This window comes from Calonectris borealis, chromosome 2 (genome assembly GCF_964195595.1).
Source record: "Calonectris borealis chromosome 2, bCalBor7.hap1.2, whole genome shotgun sequence".
NCBI classification, from domain to species: domain Eukaryota; kingdom Metazoa; phylum Chordata; class Aves; order Procellariiformes; family Procellariidae; genus Calonectris; species Calonectris borealis.
Genome location: NC_134313.1, coordinates 156,395,413 through 156,412,257, shown reverse-complemented (window position 1 = coordinate 156,412,257; position 16,845 = coordinate 156,395,413). Strand labels below are relative to the sequence as shown.

The window sequence follows — 16,845 nt, the reverse complement described above, 5'->3', positions numbered from 1 at the left end:
TTAATTCCAATCTGCCAGATTGGATGAGTAAACAGAATGGTGAGGTGCAGAGGATAACACACAGAACCTGCAAGAGCATAAGACAACCACTGGATTCAAGATGGGATTGAATAAGTCATAGACATACAGAATTGTAGAAGCAAGATCCATAACTCAACTCCGTAAGTCAAGATTTTTTTGTGAGGTACTGGTAAGACTGAAAGCATACGCTTAAATACAGGGTAACAAATAGGTTTCTGTCTGCACAGAGAAGGAATCACACATGTCCTAAAGCTGTCAGCATCAGTGGCAAGTGGTACTGCAAATGAAGACAAAAATAACTTCAAACATTTTCAGATCTGCACTGATTATTAATTTACGTTGTTCATCTGAATAACATAACTTTAGAATTTGACGTCTGGAATCCAAATAAACTAATTACCTGAGCTAGACTAGAGATATGGGTTGGGGAACTTTATTGCAATACACAATTTATACATTGTACAATGTTCCATTTTAAACTTTCCTCCCTAATAAAAAAAAAATCTTGTGAAGAGTTTAGGGTTTTTATTGTGAGACTGTTTCACAGGTAACAGTGAACTCTCATTTACATACCATTGCTGACAAAAAATCCAACACATTTTAACAGAACAGCTTGACAACACTTTAGAATCTTCTCCTGGGATTGTGTATTGTTCAATTCCAAATGAACATTTGACTCATTCCCAAGAGTCGCAGAGTCACACATTAGTTTAAGCCCTGTTTGTATTCTTATACAATTGTCCAACTCCGTAAATATCCATAAAATATTTCTAGAATATATTCAAAAGGTTAAGTACGCAGAAATAATTAAGTTTTTACTAAACCACGGGTTATGTAAATAAGGTAAAATATGCTAGCTGATAAGGAAAAGAAAAAAGAAATAAAATAATCATTGACATCTAGTATTTAATGCTCACTGGTATCTTTGTACTTCAGCCATATGAAAGTATTTATATCCGCATTCACCAAGGTAGAAAAATTAATGAGAACGTGATATTTGACTAAACACACTGCAACAAGTTCAGATCTAAAGAAAGGCTTTGCTATCTAAAATGGGATATGAATGAACTTGGGTATCTGAATTCTTAAGAGCTCCTGACATGACTCGAGTTTTGCTCCCGTTAACAGCTACAGTTTTTTCAGTCCTCGTAGGGCTGCTTACACTCAACCTAACCAGAATCAAGAAAGCGGGCCTGATACCATTAGGGATTTCAATTGGCCTCAGAGTTGCAAAACTTACCTCATGCTTTCAGATCAAACTTCACATATGAAGCCAACAAAGCTATTACTACCCTTTAAAATGACATAATCCTCGCCTGGGTTGTTTATGGAGCATCTTCTGTGGCACAGAATCTCTCAGATGCATGCAACCCTCCCCCACATTCAATTCCTCCTCTGCCCAAGAACATTCAACCTTACCTCTCCTGGGAAGAGTCTTTAACTACCACGCTAGTCGGGGTCTGCCGACTGTACACCCTTGTTCTGACAATACAATCTCCACTTCCTTACCATAGCTGTTCCTCTCAGAAATTTTTCTTCAAGATTAAAGTTGATCTGTCTTGAGAAAGGTCAGGAACTTATAACCTTGGTGTTGGGAGTATCTTGACTAACTTTAGCTATTGAAGTCAGCCCTCTCTTCCTAGCTCTTCTCTGAACTGCTTATATGTTCAGTGGAAGGAAAGGGACTTCATCAAGAGCAAATAATTCCATCCTCAGAGAGTTATGGACGGCACTGTGGAAATGCTGCCTGTGATCCCACTGAAATAGAGAATTAGACTCCAGAGGAATATCTAGATTATAGATGACCATTGTTAGATTAGACAAATATTACTTCAAGCAATTAACAAACTTGCCTAGGAGTCTGGAGAAAGAAGTCTTGGACTCTCCATGTCTGCTTCTATAAACATTTCTGAATTTTAATGTAAGTAGTCATGTATTGTGTAGAGAGCTTGTGCACATTGAGAGAGACATCCAGTTACCATACTCAGGACCAGATGTCTAGAGTTTAGACGTGCAACAATTTACTGTATGATCTAATGTCTGGCCCTTAAGGTAATACAGTTTCCCACAGCAGGTTCACAAATGCCATTGTAGTTCTCTTGGGTACCATCAACATGGGATGCTCTTTAACATTTTACCCCCTTTAGAGCCTCTGTGGTGATGAGGCACAAGTAAATCTGCAGTTCAAGCTCCAGATGTGAAGCACGCTGTTCTTCAGGCAGTTCTGCTTCTCTCATCATTGGACATACTCAGCTCCATGAGTGCTGAAGGAGAATCAGGCATAACACCCCAGTCTCATTTTGTACTACTCCTAAGACAGTAGGCATTACTATTTTTTCCATCCCATTTGTTCCAGTAAACTCTTTCATTTTGCCTCAGGTACCTAGGGTTTTTTTTGCTTAGATAGGTAGCTTAAAAAAAAAAAAAAAAAAGCCTTCAGTATAGCATCTGTTTCTGTTGGTTCACATGGAAAAAGCTGCTGCCAGGTCCAGCTAGACTTTCTGCTACAATTATCAACTGACATGAGCAAACAAAACCTGCTGATTTGGACTAAATGTCACATACCAAGTATAACCTGGTCACGTATCAGCTACATTCCCTGTGTTTTTGAATACATTTTATCTTGCATTATATTGCTAAAGAATCAAAGCAGATGAACTTATCAGGAATATAATCTTTAATCACATTTAAAACGTATTTAGTCATTGTGCTTATGAAGAGATTTTATTCAGTATGTTTATTTCCTTATCAGACATGTATTTTAAAACTGAGCTGCTATCTTTACATCACTTCTCTATATTACTGCAAAGTTTGTTTTATTTTAATAGGATTATTTTTATATCAGCAATTCCATTAAGTGTGTTTCACTTTACTGTGCATCTGTCCAAGATCCCAGATAACTAATCTCTAAAAAGTGACCTACATACTTAACCATTGTGCCCATTCAGAAGGGACACTAATTGACTCGTATTTTGTTTGATCTATGCACAATTTCTCTTGTGCAATTGCATAAATCATTATACATTAGTCAATTTTTTCTGTATATGAAGATTTTTTCCAAGAGTAATTCAGTGTCCTGGTTCCGGCTGGGACAGAGTTAACTTTCTTCCCAGTAGCCTGGGGGGTGTGCTGTGTTTTGGGTTCGGTGTGAAAGGAGCGTTGATGGCCCATTGATGCTTTGGCTGTTGCTGGGTGATGCTTGCACCGGGAGGGGGGAGCACAGCAGGGGTGGTGGACCCAGCTGGCCAATGGGGTATTCTATACCATGTGACATCATGCTCAGTATAAAAACCAGGTGTGGGGGGGGAGGGGGGCTCGCCCCCGTTCGTGACACGCGGTCGGCGAGCGGTTGTGTTGTGCGTTGCCTGCTTTGTGTATTCTGTTATTGTTGTTGTTCTCATTGTTATCATTACTGTTCTACTTTGGTTTATTTCAATTATTAAACTGTTTTTATCTCAACCCGGGATTCTCTCCCCCATCCCACCGGAGGGGGGGATGATCGAGCGGCTGCGTGGGGTTTATTTTTGCTGGCTGGGGTTAAACCACGACAGTCCGACAGATAAAATTGCCCCATATCCTAACCAAAAATTAAGTTTATGGTGACACTGTTAATCATGTTCTCCTCTGTCCTAAATCTAGTCTTTATGCAGTGCATAATAAATCCATGTAAGCACTAGGTTTATTTTCTTGTAATTTCAGCAGAGGTAGGCATTGGAATCAGATTTTTTATATAATCCGCTGTAAAGGGATTCTTTCGGACTCTTCACACTGGCTCTACAGCTGCAATTTCACGTTTTCAAAACCTTTGCAGGGGGCAGAGGGGTGGGGGAGGAAATGCTTTGGCCAGATTTAAAGTCTGTTACGAAACTTTAGAGCACAGCTTTGATAATTTTGTTAAGGGGGTGCTCTTCTTGCTGGGAGGAAGCTTTTCCTACCTTCAAATTTGAGCATATGCCTTTATTTTACCTTCAAACACTTGAAAAAGCTCTTCGACATCTCTGTAGCCATTCCCTTAGCGTGAAGTGTGTATGAAAAAGCATAACAAGTTCCGTTGCCAAAGGTGGAAGCTGATCATCTTTCTAGAGAAAAATTCAAACTTGAACATTGTTACCTAGAGGCAGCTAGGTCAAACTCTGCTACAAGAGCCATCACTCAGAGAAGACTTTGAAAAACAAACTAAAAGGAGTTGACAGAAAGTGATACTTGCAGAAACGAGAGTAACTTGTGCAAGTTCTATTACACCTGGTTTTGGGCAAATGTCCAGTAGCAAGAGGTTCTGTTGTCAGTCATTTATTAAGGAGATCTGGCACAAGTGTGGCACTATGAGATGGCTCTGACCTGAGGCCTGCAGATAATGCAGTGCATATTTGCTTGAGTTGTTTCTCCTCTCCCCTCCTATGTTTTCACGTCGGACAGTGAGACCTCTGCTGTTAGTAAAAGAAAAGAGCTCAGCTGTGTTATGAGGGAAAATCCATTTCTGATTCCCAGGGCGCTAATGGCAGATGCGGGAGACCAAGCAGAAGACGTAAGCATTTCCAGGGCTAAAATATTAGCTACAGAAATGTAGCATTTATTTCTTTCATTCGGGGGGGGGGGGAGGGGGTGGGTGTGCACACTGGAAACAGAAGGACTTTGTCTGTGAAACCAACTGATCTACTCAAACAGCAAGAGCTAATGTTAAATGTTGTTTGAGCATAACATTTCTAACCTCAGGAATGCTCCAATCTGGGCGGGAGATACACAACCAGGTCTAACATTGGCCAAACCAGCTATGCTGAGAACAGCTGGGACAGCAAATCAACTTTATACGCTTTGCAGTCATACACTGCAGTGAAAGTGGATACTGACCCTCTTCAGACTGTCTCAGTTGCAACACAAACTTTAAGAACAGCTTTAAACTGTGACCAAGTTAACATTACATTTATGACTGGAAATTGCATGATATTAGTAACTGGTTTAACTGTTAATTAAATTATATAAATATGTAAATGAATCTCTTGCTCAATAACAATTCTGAAACCATGTATCTTCATTTTTCATACAACAGGCCCATTAACTTACCATATGGAAATTCATTTGTTGTTCTAGATCTTGAGATCACATCTCATGTATTTGGCTAATTCTCTTGAAGGAGAAAAAAAAGATTCTGTTTAGGAGCTCAGTTCAAGCTTCATAGGAGCTATGGAAAAACACTACACTACACAGTCCTGTATAATCTATCATACAGACAGCCACTTGCAGACATGACTATAGGATGGAATACTATATATTCATAGTTGTAATTCAGAAGTGAGCAATTTATTAGAATTGAAATCTATCTACCCTGAAGAACGGATTTTCTTCATCACTGTGTCTTTATCTTTTCCTGTTTTCTGTATTCCTACTTTTTATCCCCCTCCCCCCCCTTCTATTTCCAAAATGATCTTTCCATATGCCTGGATTAAAATTGCATTATTTCCTTTTCCCTTCACACCATTATGTTTCAAAAGATACCTAAGTTTTTTATTATATTTCATTTTTGTGACCTAGAACTAATAACTACTGTACTTCAATAGCAGTATTTGTAATATAATTTTTTAAGTATGTAGATAACATTCTATGATTATTAGAATTTATACAAATCAAGATCAAATAATTCTCATTTTGGGAGAATTCCTTAAATGGGACTATCGGTCAGAAAGACTACGATTTGAAAATTTGTCAATATGATTTTTTTTCCTGTTAGAAAGCTATCAAATTATAAATCATTTTTTACTAACTACATATTAACACAGGAACAGCAGGAAAAATGAGTTTGTGTTCTCAATAGCCACAGAACACCCCACCTCCCATCTGCCTCCTCCCCGGGACACAAGAAATTCTCTACTTCTGTAATATCCTTTGGCTGCTTAATCAGTTTGGAAATAAAGTGTAGGCATGTATAGTCCACAAGGTGTCACTCTAAAACAGCTGGAAAAAATCATGTCTTTTTGTTTCGAACTTAACCCAAAAGGTTAGAAATGACTAGCATTTCAACTTTAACAGAGCGAACTACCAGACTCTCTACTCAAAGCTACCACAATGTAACAGTAAAAGGCAGTGGGTATTTTTTCTTGTAAATAGTTTATTTCAAAACCAGTCTATTTTTAACTTATTTCCCTAGCTGAAGTCTGCAAAATTGTCAGTAACTGTTTAAATCTGGGACAGTATCCAGCAAGTATTTTATCAGGGTATATTCCATTGCCCTTTAGTCAACTACTGTTGGCTTAGTGAAGAGGGAGGGAACAACTTCAGACCCAACAGCTTAGGTCTGCAAGGCATTTAAGCTTTTTAATAAAATACACTTTGTCTATAAACATATTTTCTTTTAAAATAAATGTGGTGTATTCCATCAAAATGTGAACATTCTCCCCAAAATACAAATAGTTGTCAGCAATAAAACTAATGAAACCTCATTTTCTATGGTTCAGCTGCAATCGGTGAATTAATTCTCTAGATTCTAAGAGGAGAAGATTCCAAGTAAGTTTTCTTATATCTAACAAAGCTTGCATTGTAGCTTTTCCTTTAGTAAGTCCATGCCTTCTTTGGTAATCACCTATTTTCATGAACTTTTGAGAGATCTCTGACACATCTATCAACTTTAATTGAAATTGACCATCAAGTTCAAAACATACTAGAAGAAATCAGACATAGGCACTCATGTCTAACTGTCATTTCAAACGAAACGACACTAAAATTTCAAGAAAATAAAATTAATCTATAAGAAAGGACACAGAATGTATAGAACAAATCTGTTAGCATGAGGGAGATAGCTATAGGTGACAATTTACACAAGATAAAACAATAGAAACTGGAAGCAATTTTGAAATGTTAATGCTTTTCATCCCATGCTCAATACAGCAGAGCCCTGATCCCTGCACAGACCAACAGGATTCTTACACAAAAAATACCGGGGCGGGGGAACTTCAACATGCAAATCAACAATAGCTGCCTACTTGTGTAACTCTAACACTACAGCTTTCAAACACTTTGTTCACTCTATCCTGATTTTTTTGCTCTTTCTCTCTGGCCATATTTCATTTTAGGCCCATTCCTAGTAGACATGCTTCAGAAAAGCTAATTGGGTCAGACCTCAAAAGAGAGAAACAGAAGAATGTCTGCTTCGAAGATCTCAACAGATTTTGGTTGCCCACTTGTGTCAAGGCGGCTGCAGTTCCAGGCCCATGTCCGGATCTTTGAAGTAACTGACAACTTCACTGGTAAAGAGGCAAGTGTGTAAGGATTTAAGCATTTTCTTGTTTGTATGGCAGCTGACAAAGTTCTGAAAGCTTTTAGTTCATACAACCAGGATCTTTGAGAATCTAGTTCTTCAAAACCGATTTCATCAAGGAAAGTACCTCAGTATGCATTAAACTTAAAAATGTGTTTGCAGTTCTCTCATTTCTGTCAGAATTAGTGAAAGCTAGAAACGTGATAAATATCTTGCCGGGGGGGGGAGGACGGGGGGCGGGGAGGGAATCTTTAAGAGAACTACTTTAGAAGAAGCAGAGCCTATGGTCCAGACTGGTCTTGTTAAACAACTCTGCTGCAGCTTTTACCTGGTATGAGCACAACCACATTTGAAAAAAAAAAAAAAAAAAAGAAAATGAGACCATTGAAAGCCTCACTCAAGGCCATTTAGAAATCATATTTTTGAAACCACAAAACAAAAACAATGACTTGGCTAGGTAACCAGATTTCTGAATTGTGACATTTTTATCGTTGTAATTCCATTCACAAGATGTATTAATCACACACAATCCCACCAATATAGCTATTAAAGGAGAGGAAAAACCTCAGCAGTTACCATAACAAAGACACTTCCTTTACTGCTTTTTCCATTTAAGTCACACATAATACAATGAAGTTATTTTTTTCCTTAGTCACACACAGTATTCAATTCTCACATTACTGTCTTTTTCTTTGAGACTTTGTGCATATACACAGCTTCTGCTTCATAACTATGTCTAACAAGCAAGTTGCAAGAAGGAAGCTCTATCTCAGAAGTAGGAAAAAACATAACCCTGAGAAAATGGCCTAGAAAAGATTCATTAGAGGCAGAAGAAGGATAAACTGATTTTTGCTACCTGCCATTGCCAGCCTGCATGAGATAATTTCTAGGGCAATTGGATAGTAACTAACTCATTTTCTTCAGTTTTTGAATTAAGCAAATACTAGAACTAACACAACTTTTGCTGGAATAATGAAATCAATGTTATCGCTCATCCAGAAGAGCCTCATAGTGCCTTAACAAAAAAGAAATCCCCAACCAAATTAAACCCACTCCCCACAAGACAGTATTTTATACAGGAATGCTGACAACCAAAATGCAGCTACTTCTATCAGCTGCTTAACAGCTCAGCATTCAATACATTCTTGTCATGCACACACCCACGCACAAAACACCAAGGGGATAAAACGGAGGAAAACTGTGGGCAAAATGAGTCAATCCAAACCAGAAGCTGAGCAGACTCCTTTGTTTTCTTTGAAGTGATACTTCATTCAGAAAAAGACCACACTGGATTTAGCTATTACACTGATGTCTGCAGGGTAACAGTACAGATCAGCAATTACGTTTGATAAGAATGGAGAACCAAGTGGGAGACAATTCAGCTTGCACTCCTTAGGACTGTATCTCAGTGCAGGCATAAAAATCTACAATTATTCTTGCAAACAGAAAAATCCATGGGAACTAACAATAAAAAAAAAACCCAAACCCAAAAAACCTCCCAAAGAAATGAAAGCCCCCCAATATACTTATTTTAATCCCTTTTTTGCCAAATCACAACAGCTGAGGCTGTTTTAGACAATCAAGAGACAGCTCTGCCTGGATAGCCTAGAGATTTCTCTTTATAACTCTGCTCCCCATTCCATTTACATGGGGAAGAAAACAGCTATGACTCAAAGCTGTACCTTAACAGGAAGCTGACTATTACATTCCTCATCGCCCACAACTCTAGGAGGTTGAAGACATTTTTCAAGAGACTATTTCCCCTGAGCTACATGAAATTCAATTTGAAAAAAACCGTCCATGCAGTCTTGTGTACACCTTCCCGTAAAGTAAAGGCAGATCCTCTAGCTATCTGTCTCAAAGAAATTTGCAAACAGTTGCATAGTTCCAGCAAGGGAGAAGAGTTTTGTACAATAGGGATGCGGTTTTCTTAGAGAAAGAAAATCACAATTATTTCAGCATTTTTTTCTGGTACTGAAAGAACAAAATTCCTGGCACTGATAAATCAAAGCTTGGGCGTGCTCAAATTCTCTTGTAATAAACAAACTCAGATTCATTTAATACTTCTGTACTAATACTGTGTTCAAAAGGCCTTTCTCCTGTGCCACACCAAGCACTCTGCTTCACAAATCTGAATTGGAATCAGATTCTTGTGGAAATTACGTCGGTATCCAAAGCTCAGAGCTCTGTTTTTATTAGAAAAGTAGGTGCTTCCCAGCCTTGTCAAATGAGATGGTGACACAACCATCGAGTAAGATAACTAAGACTGAACACCTCTTCAGTTGCTACTTGTACATTCTTAGCAACCTCTGAGAGTAGAAACAGCATCAAATTGTGGGAAAAGGCATTAAAACTAACTACGCACACATGCTACAAGACAGAAGGTAGTTTTTCGATCTTGTGGTCAAGTAGTTCTTTGGAAAGAGTACTGAAACCAAAGCCTGGTTCAACTGAGAACTGAAGTAGTAAAATGGGGACAGAGGGCAAGTCCCGGTACTCGCATGAACCACAACAGCCACTGATACTGCGTTTCCTTAGGTATGTGATTGACAGCCACATCACAGACCTTTCACAAAAATCAACAGTTAATTTGCATGTTTGCACTGTACAGTTTTAGATGACAATACTTTTAGGAAAAGGGATGGATCTATCATTTACACAATAGTAAGAGACGTGAAGAAACTCAAAGGGACAGCTTTTCCAGCCATTGTCACTGAAGGAAATACTTTGAGCTGTCTGATCCACTTGGTAATTCTCTGCCAATAGATTGATTGGCCTTTGGATGATCCAAAAATGGTCACAAAGTGAAGAGATAGACAAAATGCAGAAAGCAGTTTCCTCTCTCCCATCAAAACGTATCCTCAGGAAAAGGATCAGTAACTGATTTCAATAAAAACCCTAAGATTTACCCTAAGAAGTTCAACACAATCATTATAAACGGACCTTTTCTTGGCCTGGTATCCAGAATGTGGGTGCCATTACACAAGCATAGGCAGTTTCGCCCGGATTGTTAGGCAGCACAGCTCCTAAAACGTGTTAGTGTCACCTCCCAAGAACTCTGGCAGTTACAAATTCAGACCCCAATCAAATTTCAGTTTCCTTCTGTGAAGAGTAAGATGTAACGATGAACAGTTCCAGCCATTTTCACTTTTTCTGCCCTTGGAGAGGAGCACTAGCAAGCACAGGACTTACATGCACAAATGCAAGCTTGATGGACAGCAAGTCAAAAGAAATATTCTCTTCTCATTCATAGCACATGTGCATCTACTCTGGATTCCAGTGCTAACATACATTTAGAAACATGACACTGACGTAGAACAAAATGAGTCCCACACCTGATCTAAAACTTGAGAGGGCTATATTGACATTCTAAAGAGAAAAAAAATAAACTGAAAGAAGACTTAATATGATTTATTTTCCTTTACAATCTAAACCAATTTGTATATCCCAGCATATACCCTATCTATTGCTTTAATCCTTTGATATACTCCTTGAACAGAGACCCAGGCTCCAGCAGTCCCATCTCAGTTAAGTATTTTGGTGTTATTTCTCTGACAAGCCTCAGTGGTACACTGACTTTTCCTTCAAATCTTCATTTAATCTCAGAGAAGTCTCTCACAAAGTTTTCAAAGTACGTCTCTCAAACCAATTCAGAACTGGATTTATTGTTTTAAGTAGTAATTTTTGCAATAGCAATTTGACAACAGATTCTTGGCGTTTGTGCAGACCTGCCTTTGCTCATTTTCAAGGAAGTTATTTCCTTCACCACAAGATGAATCTTGGTTCTAATTTACTAACCGTACATCTTAAATGTTCTTATTCACCAACAAACTCACTCATTCTGACTTTAAAATACAGAAATGTGTGTTGCTAATTCTGTCAAAATTAATGCTATACCAAACTGAATTACTGAGAATGAAAGAATAATACAACATAAACTTTTCTTTTTTCCTAGTCTCAGTCTAAATGAGCCAGGTTTTGTGCAGTTGACTTTTCTGAAGCAGGATACTCTTTCCTAGTGCAGATAAACAGATCAAATGGAGTTTTCCAGAATGACTAAACACATGACAAGAGCATTTGGGTTTAGCTCCCATTATTAACAATGCACCCCCCCACACACAAGTAATTATTTAAATAAAAACCAAACATTAATCAAATGTTTTAAAAGTATTAGCAAAGAAATTACTGTAGACTACATAGATGTGGAACAGACAAGGATTCCTCCTAATCAAATTTCTAACTACAGTTAGAACTAGATACTATTGGGAAGATAAAGATAAGAAGTTTTTACTGGAGAGACATCCACCATGCGCCCAAGTTTCTTTCCACTTAAGTTGCCAAATCTCTTGAGAGTGAGGACGAATGCCTACCTGTAACAGAAAACAGATTCTAGTGACAGAACCACAACAAACAATTTTCTGGACACTTTGTTGCAGTCTAGAGCCTGCAACATGGACCTGCAGACTGTACTCATCCTGTACAATTTCAACAGAACCTTTGACTTTTGCTGACTTCAGCACTTAAGATATATTTTCACAGTGAAACAGACTTTTCAAAGTTTAGTTTAGTTTTGTCCCAGATCTGCAGCAGAGCCTGTGGGCCCGAACGGCAGCCTGTTTCCTTTTTAAATCAACTGATGTGGGAAGTGAGAGAGAATACCTATTCTGAAAATGGTCTCACTTAGGTACCTAGTGGGATTTTCAAAAATTGGAGAAAGTGATCCTGTGTATTTCAACTAATTTGGGAAAGCTGAAAGAAAACCAGATTTAAAAAAAAAAAAAAAAAAAAGAAAAAGGATGCACACACACCCCTGCCCCAACAGCATCAAAGTGAAGACTGGGTTAAATGTGAATTCAGTTTAAATTAAATGAAGAAGTCTCAGTGACTTTAGCAATGCTATGATTCCATCCCTTCCCCCCCCTCCACACACACACACTCCCCACAGTAAAGCCAATTAAGTAGGAACTAAGCCTTTCTTCCTACCACATCAGTAAGGCAATGGTGCTGCCAGTTCAGCAAAGCTCCCAAATACTCTGCTCATAGACCGTACTGGCCAACAAACAATTAGATCATTCCTGAATTAAAGAAATACCCAGAAGCAATTTTGCATAAGCACTATTTTCTTTCAAAGCAATGGAAAGTTGGCATGTACTGCATTTACCAGAACTGTAATCTGGTTTAGGCATGGGTTTATTTTTAAAATCTTCAGCTCTCACCTATAGGCTATTCCAGAATCCTGCGAATCAGCAGATAGTTACTGTTTATTGGAAAGCTTCCTTCTTTAAGTCACCTTTACTTCCTCTCAGTACTTTGCAGAAAGTGTGAAAAGAACTACACCAACAGCCTTCGCTATAGGCATCTGTCTACAACAGTCCAGAATCTAGAACATGAAGTATTTAGGATGCAAAATTGAATTTTGATATATAGACCTCTAATAAATCAAATATTCTACAGACTACAGAAAATTTAAATAAATAGCAGCCATGTAACAGTCAGCTTCTTTCAGGTATTCACAATATACTTAGCATCATGTCACAAGTTTAGGTATGCTTTTTTCCTTTGTCCTCTTCCAGATACTCATGGGTTTTAATGCATCTCAAATAACCAGATGTTTAAAGGAAATCAGACACTACACAGGTTAAACAACATGGTTCTATTAAAAACTATCTTTAACCATGGCACTCAGTGACAGCAATACAATACTTCTTTCCACAAAGCAACTAATATAAAAATATGCCATAAAATCATCTGTAGACTAGTATACTAGTACATACATGTAATCATAACATTCTTTTATAAACTCTTTCCTGAGATACCTTGGATTGTTTGATTTTTTTTGTATTACTGGATGCATTATCTTTATGATTCATCTAAAACAATTGTAAAATATTTTGTATGTGCAGGACACTCAGTAACATGTAAAAAGTAGTATGTAAATATATGGCAAAGAAACAGCTCTTAGAAATTAAGCGCTTTTTTACTTTGTTACATTTTTTTAACATTTGGCTCCATGGGAGATGGAAAGGAGGAGCATGAAAAACCTGAAATTAGAGCTATGAATTGACAAAAAGCAGGAAAGCATTTCAGGAATGTTAGGAGTTGGAATATAATATAAACGACACAAAGAGAAAGCCGTAATTCATGTTGGCTATGTATTGCCTTACAAAGCAACTGGACATATTTTAGTCAGTTCACAGTATAATAAATATTTTTACTAATCTGTTTTGGAAGAGCAAATGTCTTTTAGGGTTTCAAGCTCCTCTATAAGTTTCTTGTTCTGAACTTCTAGCACTGCAACACGACTCTCCAGACATTTTATGTATTCTTTCTTCCGACGTCGACATTCTTTAGCAGCTTCCCTGCAAAAAGCAGAAGTAAAAAGTGCAAACAAAAAAGCCATTTGCATGCCATTAGAAAGCTCAGCAGAGTATGGAGACTATGACAGAATTCCAAGTTTTGGAATATCTCCCAAATCAGTCTGAAAACACTAAGAAAACTGGGTTCCACAAGGGCCTCAAGTGTCTCTTTCTCAAGTTCATATGGCAATCTGTAGAATTGCTTCCTCTCATGCCTTGATTAAAGTTCATAATAAACGAGGTCCAAATGAAAGACAGTTATTCTGCTTTATGACAATAAAGATCTTTGAGGGCCTTGAGTTCCTCAATGAGAGTCTTGTTTTGGTTTTCAAGCACAGCCACACGATTTTCAAGACATTTGACATATTCTTTCTTCTTTCTGCGACATTCTCTGGCAGCTTCCCTGGAACCAATACAAGGCAAATGACTACAGGAACAGCCACAATATGGCAAAGACTGGATAAATGAAATTACCTGCAATCCCTGCAGTTCCACAGTAACAACAACAACAACCACCACCAACTGTTGGATTGCACAAACAGAACAGCAGATAACAGCAATAAGCAATAACATGATTAAAATACAATTCAAAACAACTAGAACTTGAAACAAATTCAGCATCAACAAATGCAAAGATGGAATTAATACACAAAGGAGCTGAGAAAAACAGTGAGTAAATGATAACGTATTGACTTGAGTTGTACCAAACATTAAGACTGAAAGCAGCATTTCTTCATCCAGTCACACTCCATTTTGTTTGTTTATCAGGAGTATTATCTTCTGCAATCAAAACCTTAAAACCAAACTCAAAGACTTTACTTTCAGAAAATACAAGCATAACACTACTCTCTTCAGATAAAAAGCTAGATGGCAAGCTTACAACCTGCTGTAATTTTTTTACCTTAATGTACAATCTACAGTAAAACTTAAGTCCAAACAAATACAATTTATTAGCATTTTAGAACTGTCCACCTGGACACATTTCAGCCACATGCATCTGGGGTTTTTTTGTTGCTGGCAAATGGCAGTCTGGAGCCATTCTCATAGCTCTGCTCACAATTCTGTTATATTGAAGCTAAACACTTTGGGTCGTATTTTCGGGATCGTATGACTGAACAAGCATTCAATTCCAGAAGAAATTTTAGAAGTACTGGGATTCCACTCCTTTAACATCTTGGAACATGATAAATTGTCAAATTGTGAGAGTGTAACTTTCCAGCAAGTTATATGAGAGATAGCATAGATGCTAGTTTTAAAACTGAAGAGAGGAGAAACAAACGGATGCACAACAATGCAGCAATCCTCGTGAGTAGTTTAAGATAAAGGACAGGCATGAGAGCAAAGCAATACCATGAATTCGATCATAAGGCAAGTGGCTATTCAATGTATTAGAGATCTGCATAGAAGACTATTTCTTCCATTAATCTAACTGCCATTGATAGCGGTGGCTATGCATTTAAAAAAAAAAAAAAGAGAGAGAGTCTCCTAATAATAGCAAGAAGAATGCATAGGGAAAGGCTGGCATGTACAGCACACAGTCAAGTCCATGCCAACTAATTAAAAAATATACAGCCACCTCACACAATATGCCTCACAAAAATGAAAGGGGCACTGCACAATAAGTTATCCCAGTAGCCAAGTATCATTCCATCCTAGAATAAGTCCTCTTCACAGCATCATTAATGGACAGCTGCTAATGAGATCCTCAGGTATTTTCCTAACATATTCTTTGCTGGGATGTTTCAAAATGAACAAACCTATACTGGTCATTTTACTCCCAGTAGCGCCAGGGGGTGGGGGCGTGGAATTCAACAATAAGTATACCTCTAGATCATCACAAAAATTATCAGAAAGGAATAACGCTAATACTGATTTCTGAATTACCATAATATTTTAGATCTAAAAATCCATGGTGATAAGGTCAACTCTAACTTTCCAGAGTTAACAGCCAATACTCAATGCTATAAGGATGTGGGATGACTGACAAAGAATTTCTTGCCTTCCCTTTGTCAATCACAGGCAGTGCTCGTAATCTTAAGAAGAAAACTTCATTAGAATGTTTTCGGAGGTTTTTTTGCAACACTGACTATTAATTGTTATATAGTCTTACCTATTTTTCATAAGTCTCAGCTCTCTCTTGCGTGTTGCCTCTTCTGCCAGTTGCTGAGGGCTATGCAAAGTCCCTGGTGAGGCTGCCATTACCACTCCCTGAGGTAAGGTAGTAGTGGGAGTTCGAATCTGGTAAGCTGGCATGTCTCCAGTGGCAGCTGTATAAAAGAATCATATTTTCAACTTTATGGCAAAAAAGAACTAAGCAAAAGTCTCTCTGGAAATAACAGATTTCTGTTGATGAGTTATCCAGGATCCCTGCTACATAAAATATTTCGCAGGCCTGTAATATCACAATTATATTTGTTATCTTACTAGTGTTTATTTCCACGCTGTAAAATAAGTTATCGGAATTGCTCTAGCATGTGGTCAGCTAGACTGAAGCCTGTGAAAACTTCCACATGGCTCTTTTTAGACAACATAGGGAAAGCTGTTTGAGAAACACTGTCAGAGCATCCACACTTATTTCCTGTTCGCACAATCCCATGAAAAGGTGGTCCTGCTGTTGCAGCCACTGAGTTTTATATGCTATCCCTGTCCTCTAACAGAGACTTCAGGAGTCAACTTGCTTCAGAAGTCAACTTTCTCCTCCTCCCCCGCAATAGCAAGAGCACCAGCCTTACTGCCTCTCCTCCCTTCACAGCAGTAGTTTGGCAACCCTTGGAAAACCAGTGAGAGCTGCTGTTGCCCAAATGAAAAGGAACAGACAAGTGCTCATGGTGAACAGGAGTACGTTCCTTGAGCAAGAGGACCACAGATAGGATGCTGCAGCATTAGCGGGCAAGAGGAGGTAGTGGCAGTTGCACAGGAAGGGGTGTAGCTACACAGTAAATGGGAGTGCAAAAGTTCAGAACCTAAGCCTACCAGTTTTGAGATCTCCTCAAGCTAAATGCAGATCTGGAATCTGACATGTTATTTGGAACCAATACCTTTCTGATATTCTCACCTCATTTCAGTATTTCTGAAGTACTTTGTTCCTACATGACGTACCCCAACTTTAAAACACTGTGAAAGTCCTAAGTACTTCTGTCTTGTCTGACAGGGGCAGGGGGGGAACTCAAACAAAAAAAACGTACCCCTCTTCAAATTATAAGCAAGTATTTACCTACT

General features: G+C 38.2%; 1 protein-coding gene across 16 annotated transcripts in view; it reads right to left on the bottom strand.

Annotated features, from left to right (window-relative positions):
* Nucleotides 1-10,916: 10,916 nt before the first annotated feature.
* Nucleotides 10,917-16,845, bottom strand: part of CREM (cAMP responsive element modulator) — a 38,056-nt gene continuing 32,127 nt past the window's right edge. For 5 of the 16 annotated variants that reach the window (XM_075144068.1, XM_075144074.1, XM_075144067.1 and 2 more), the window contains 4 exons: nt 15,737-15,893; nt 14,101-14,148; nt 12,487-14,029; nt 10,917-11,640 (listed from right to left, as the gene is read on the bottom strand). In XM_075144068.1, coding sequence (XP_075000169.1) covers nt 13,885-14,029; nt 14,101-14,148; nt 15,737-15,893 — 350 coding nt within the window. In that variant the 3' untranslated portion in view covers nt 10,917-11,640; nt 12,487-13,884. The remainder of the gene's footprint in view (nt 11,641-12,486; nt 14,030-14,100; nt 14,149-15,736; nt 15,894-16,845) is intronic. The other 11 variants (XM_075144081.1, XM_075144078.1, XM_075144069.1 and 8 more) reach the window with 4 other exon arrangements.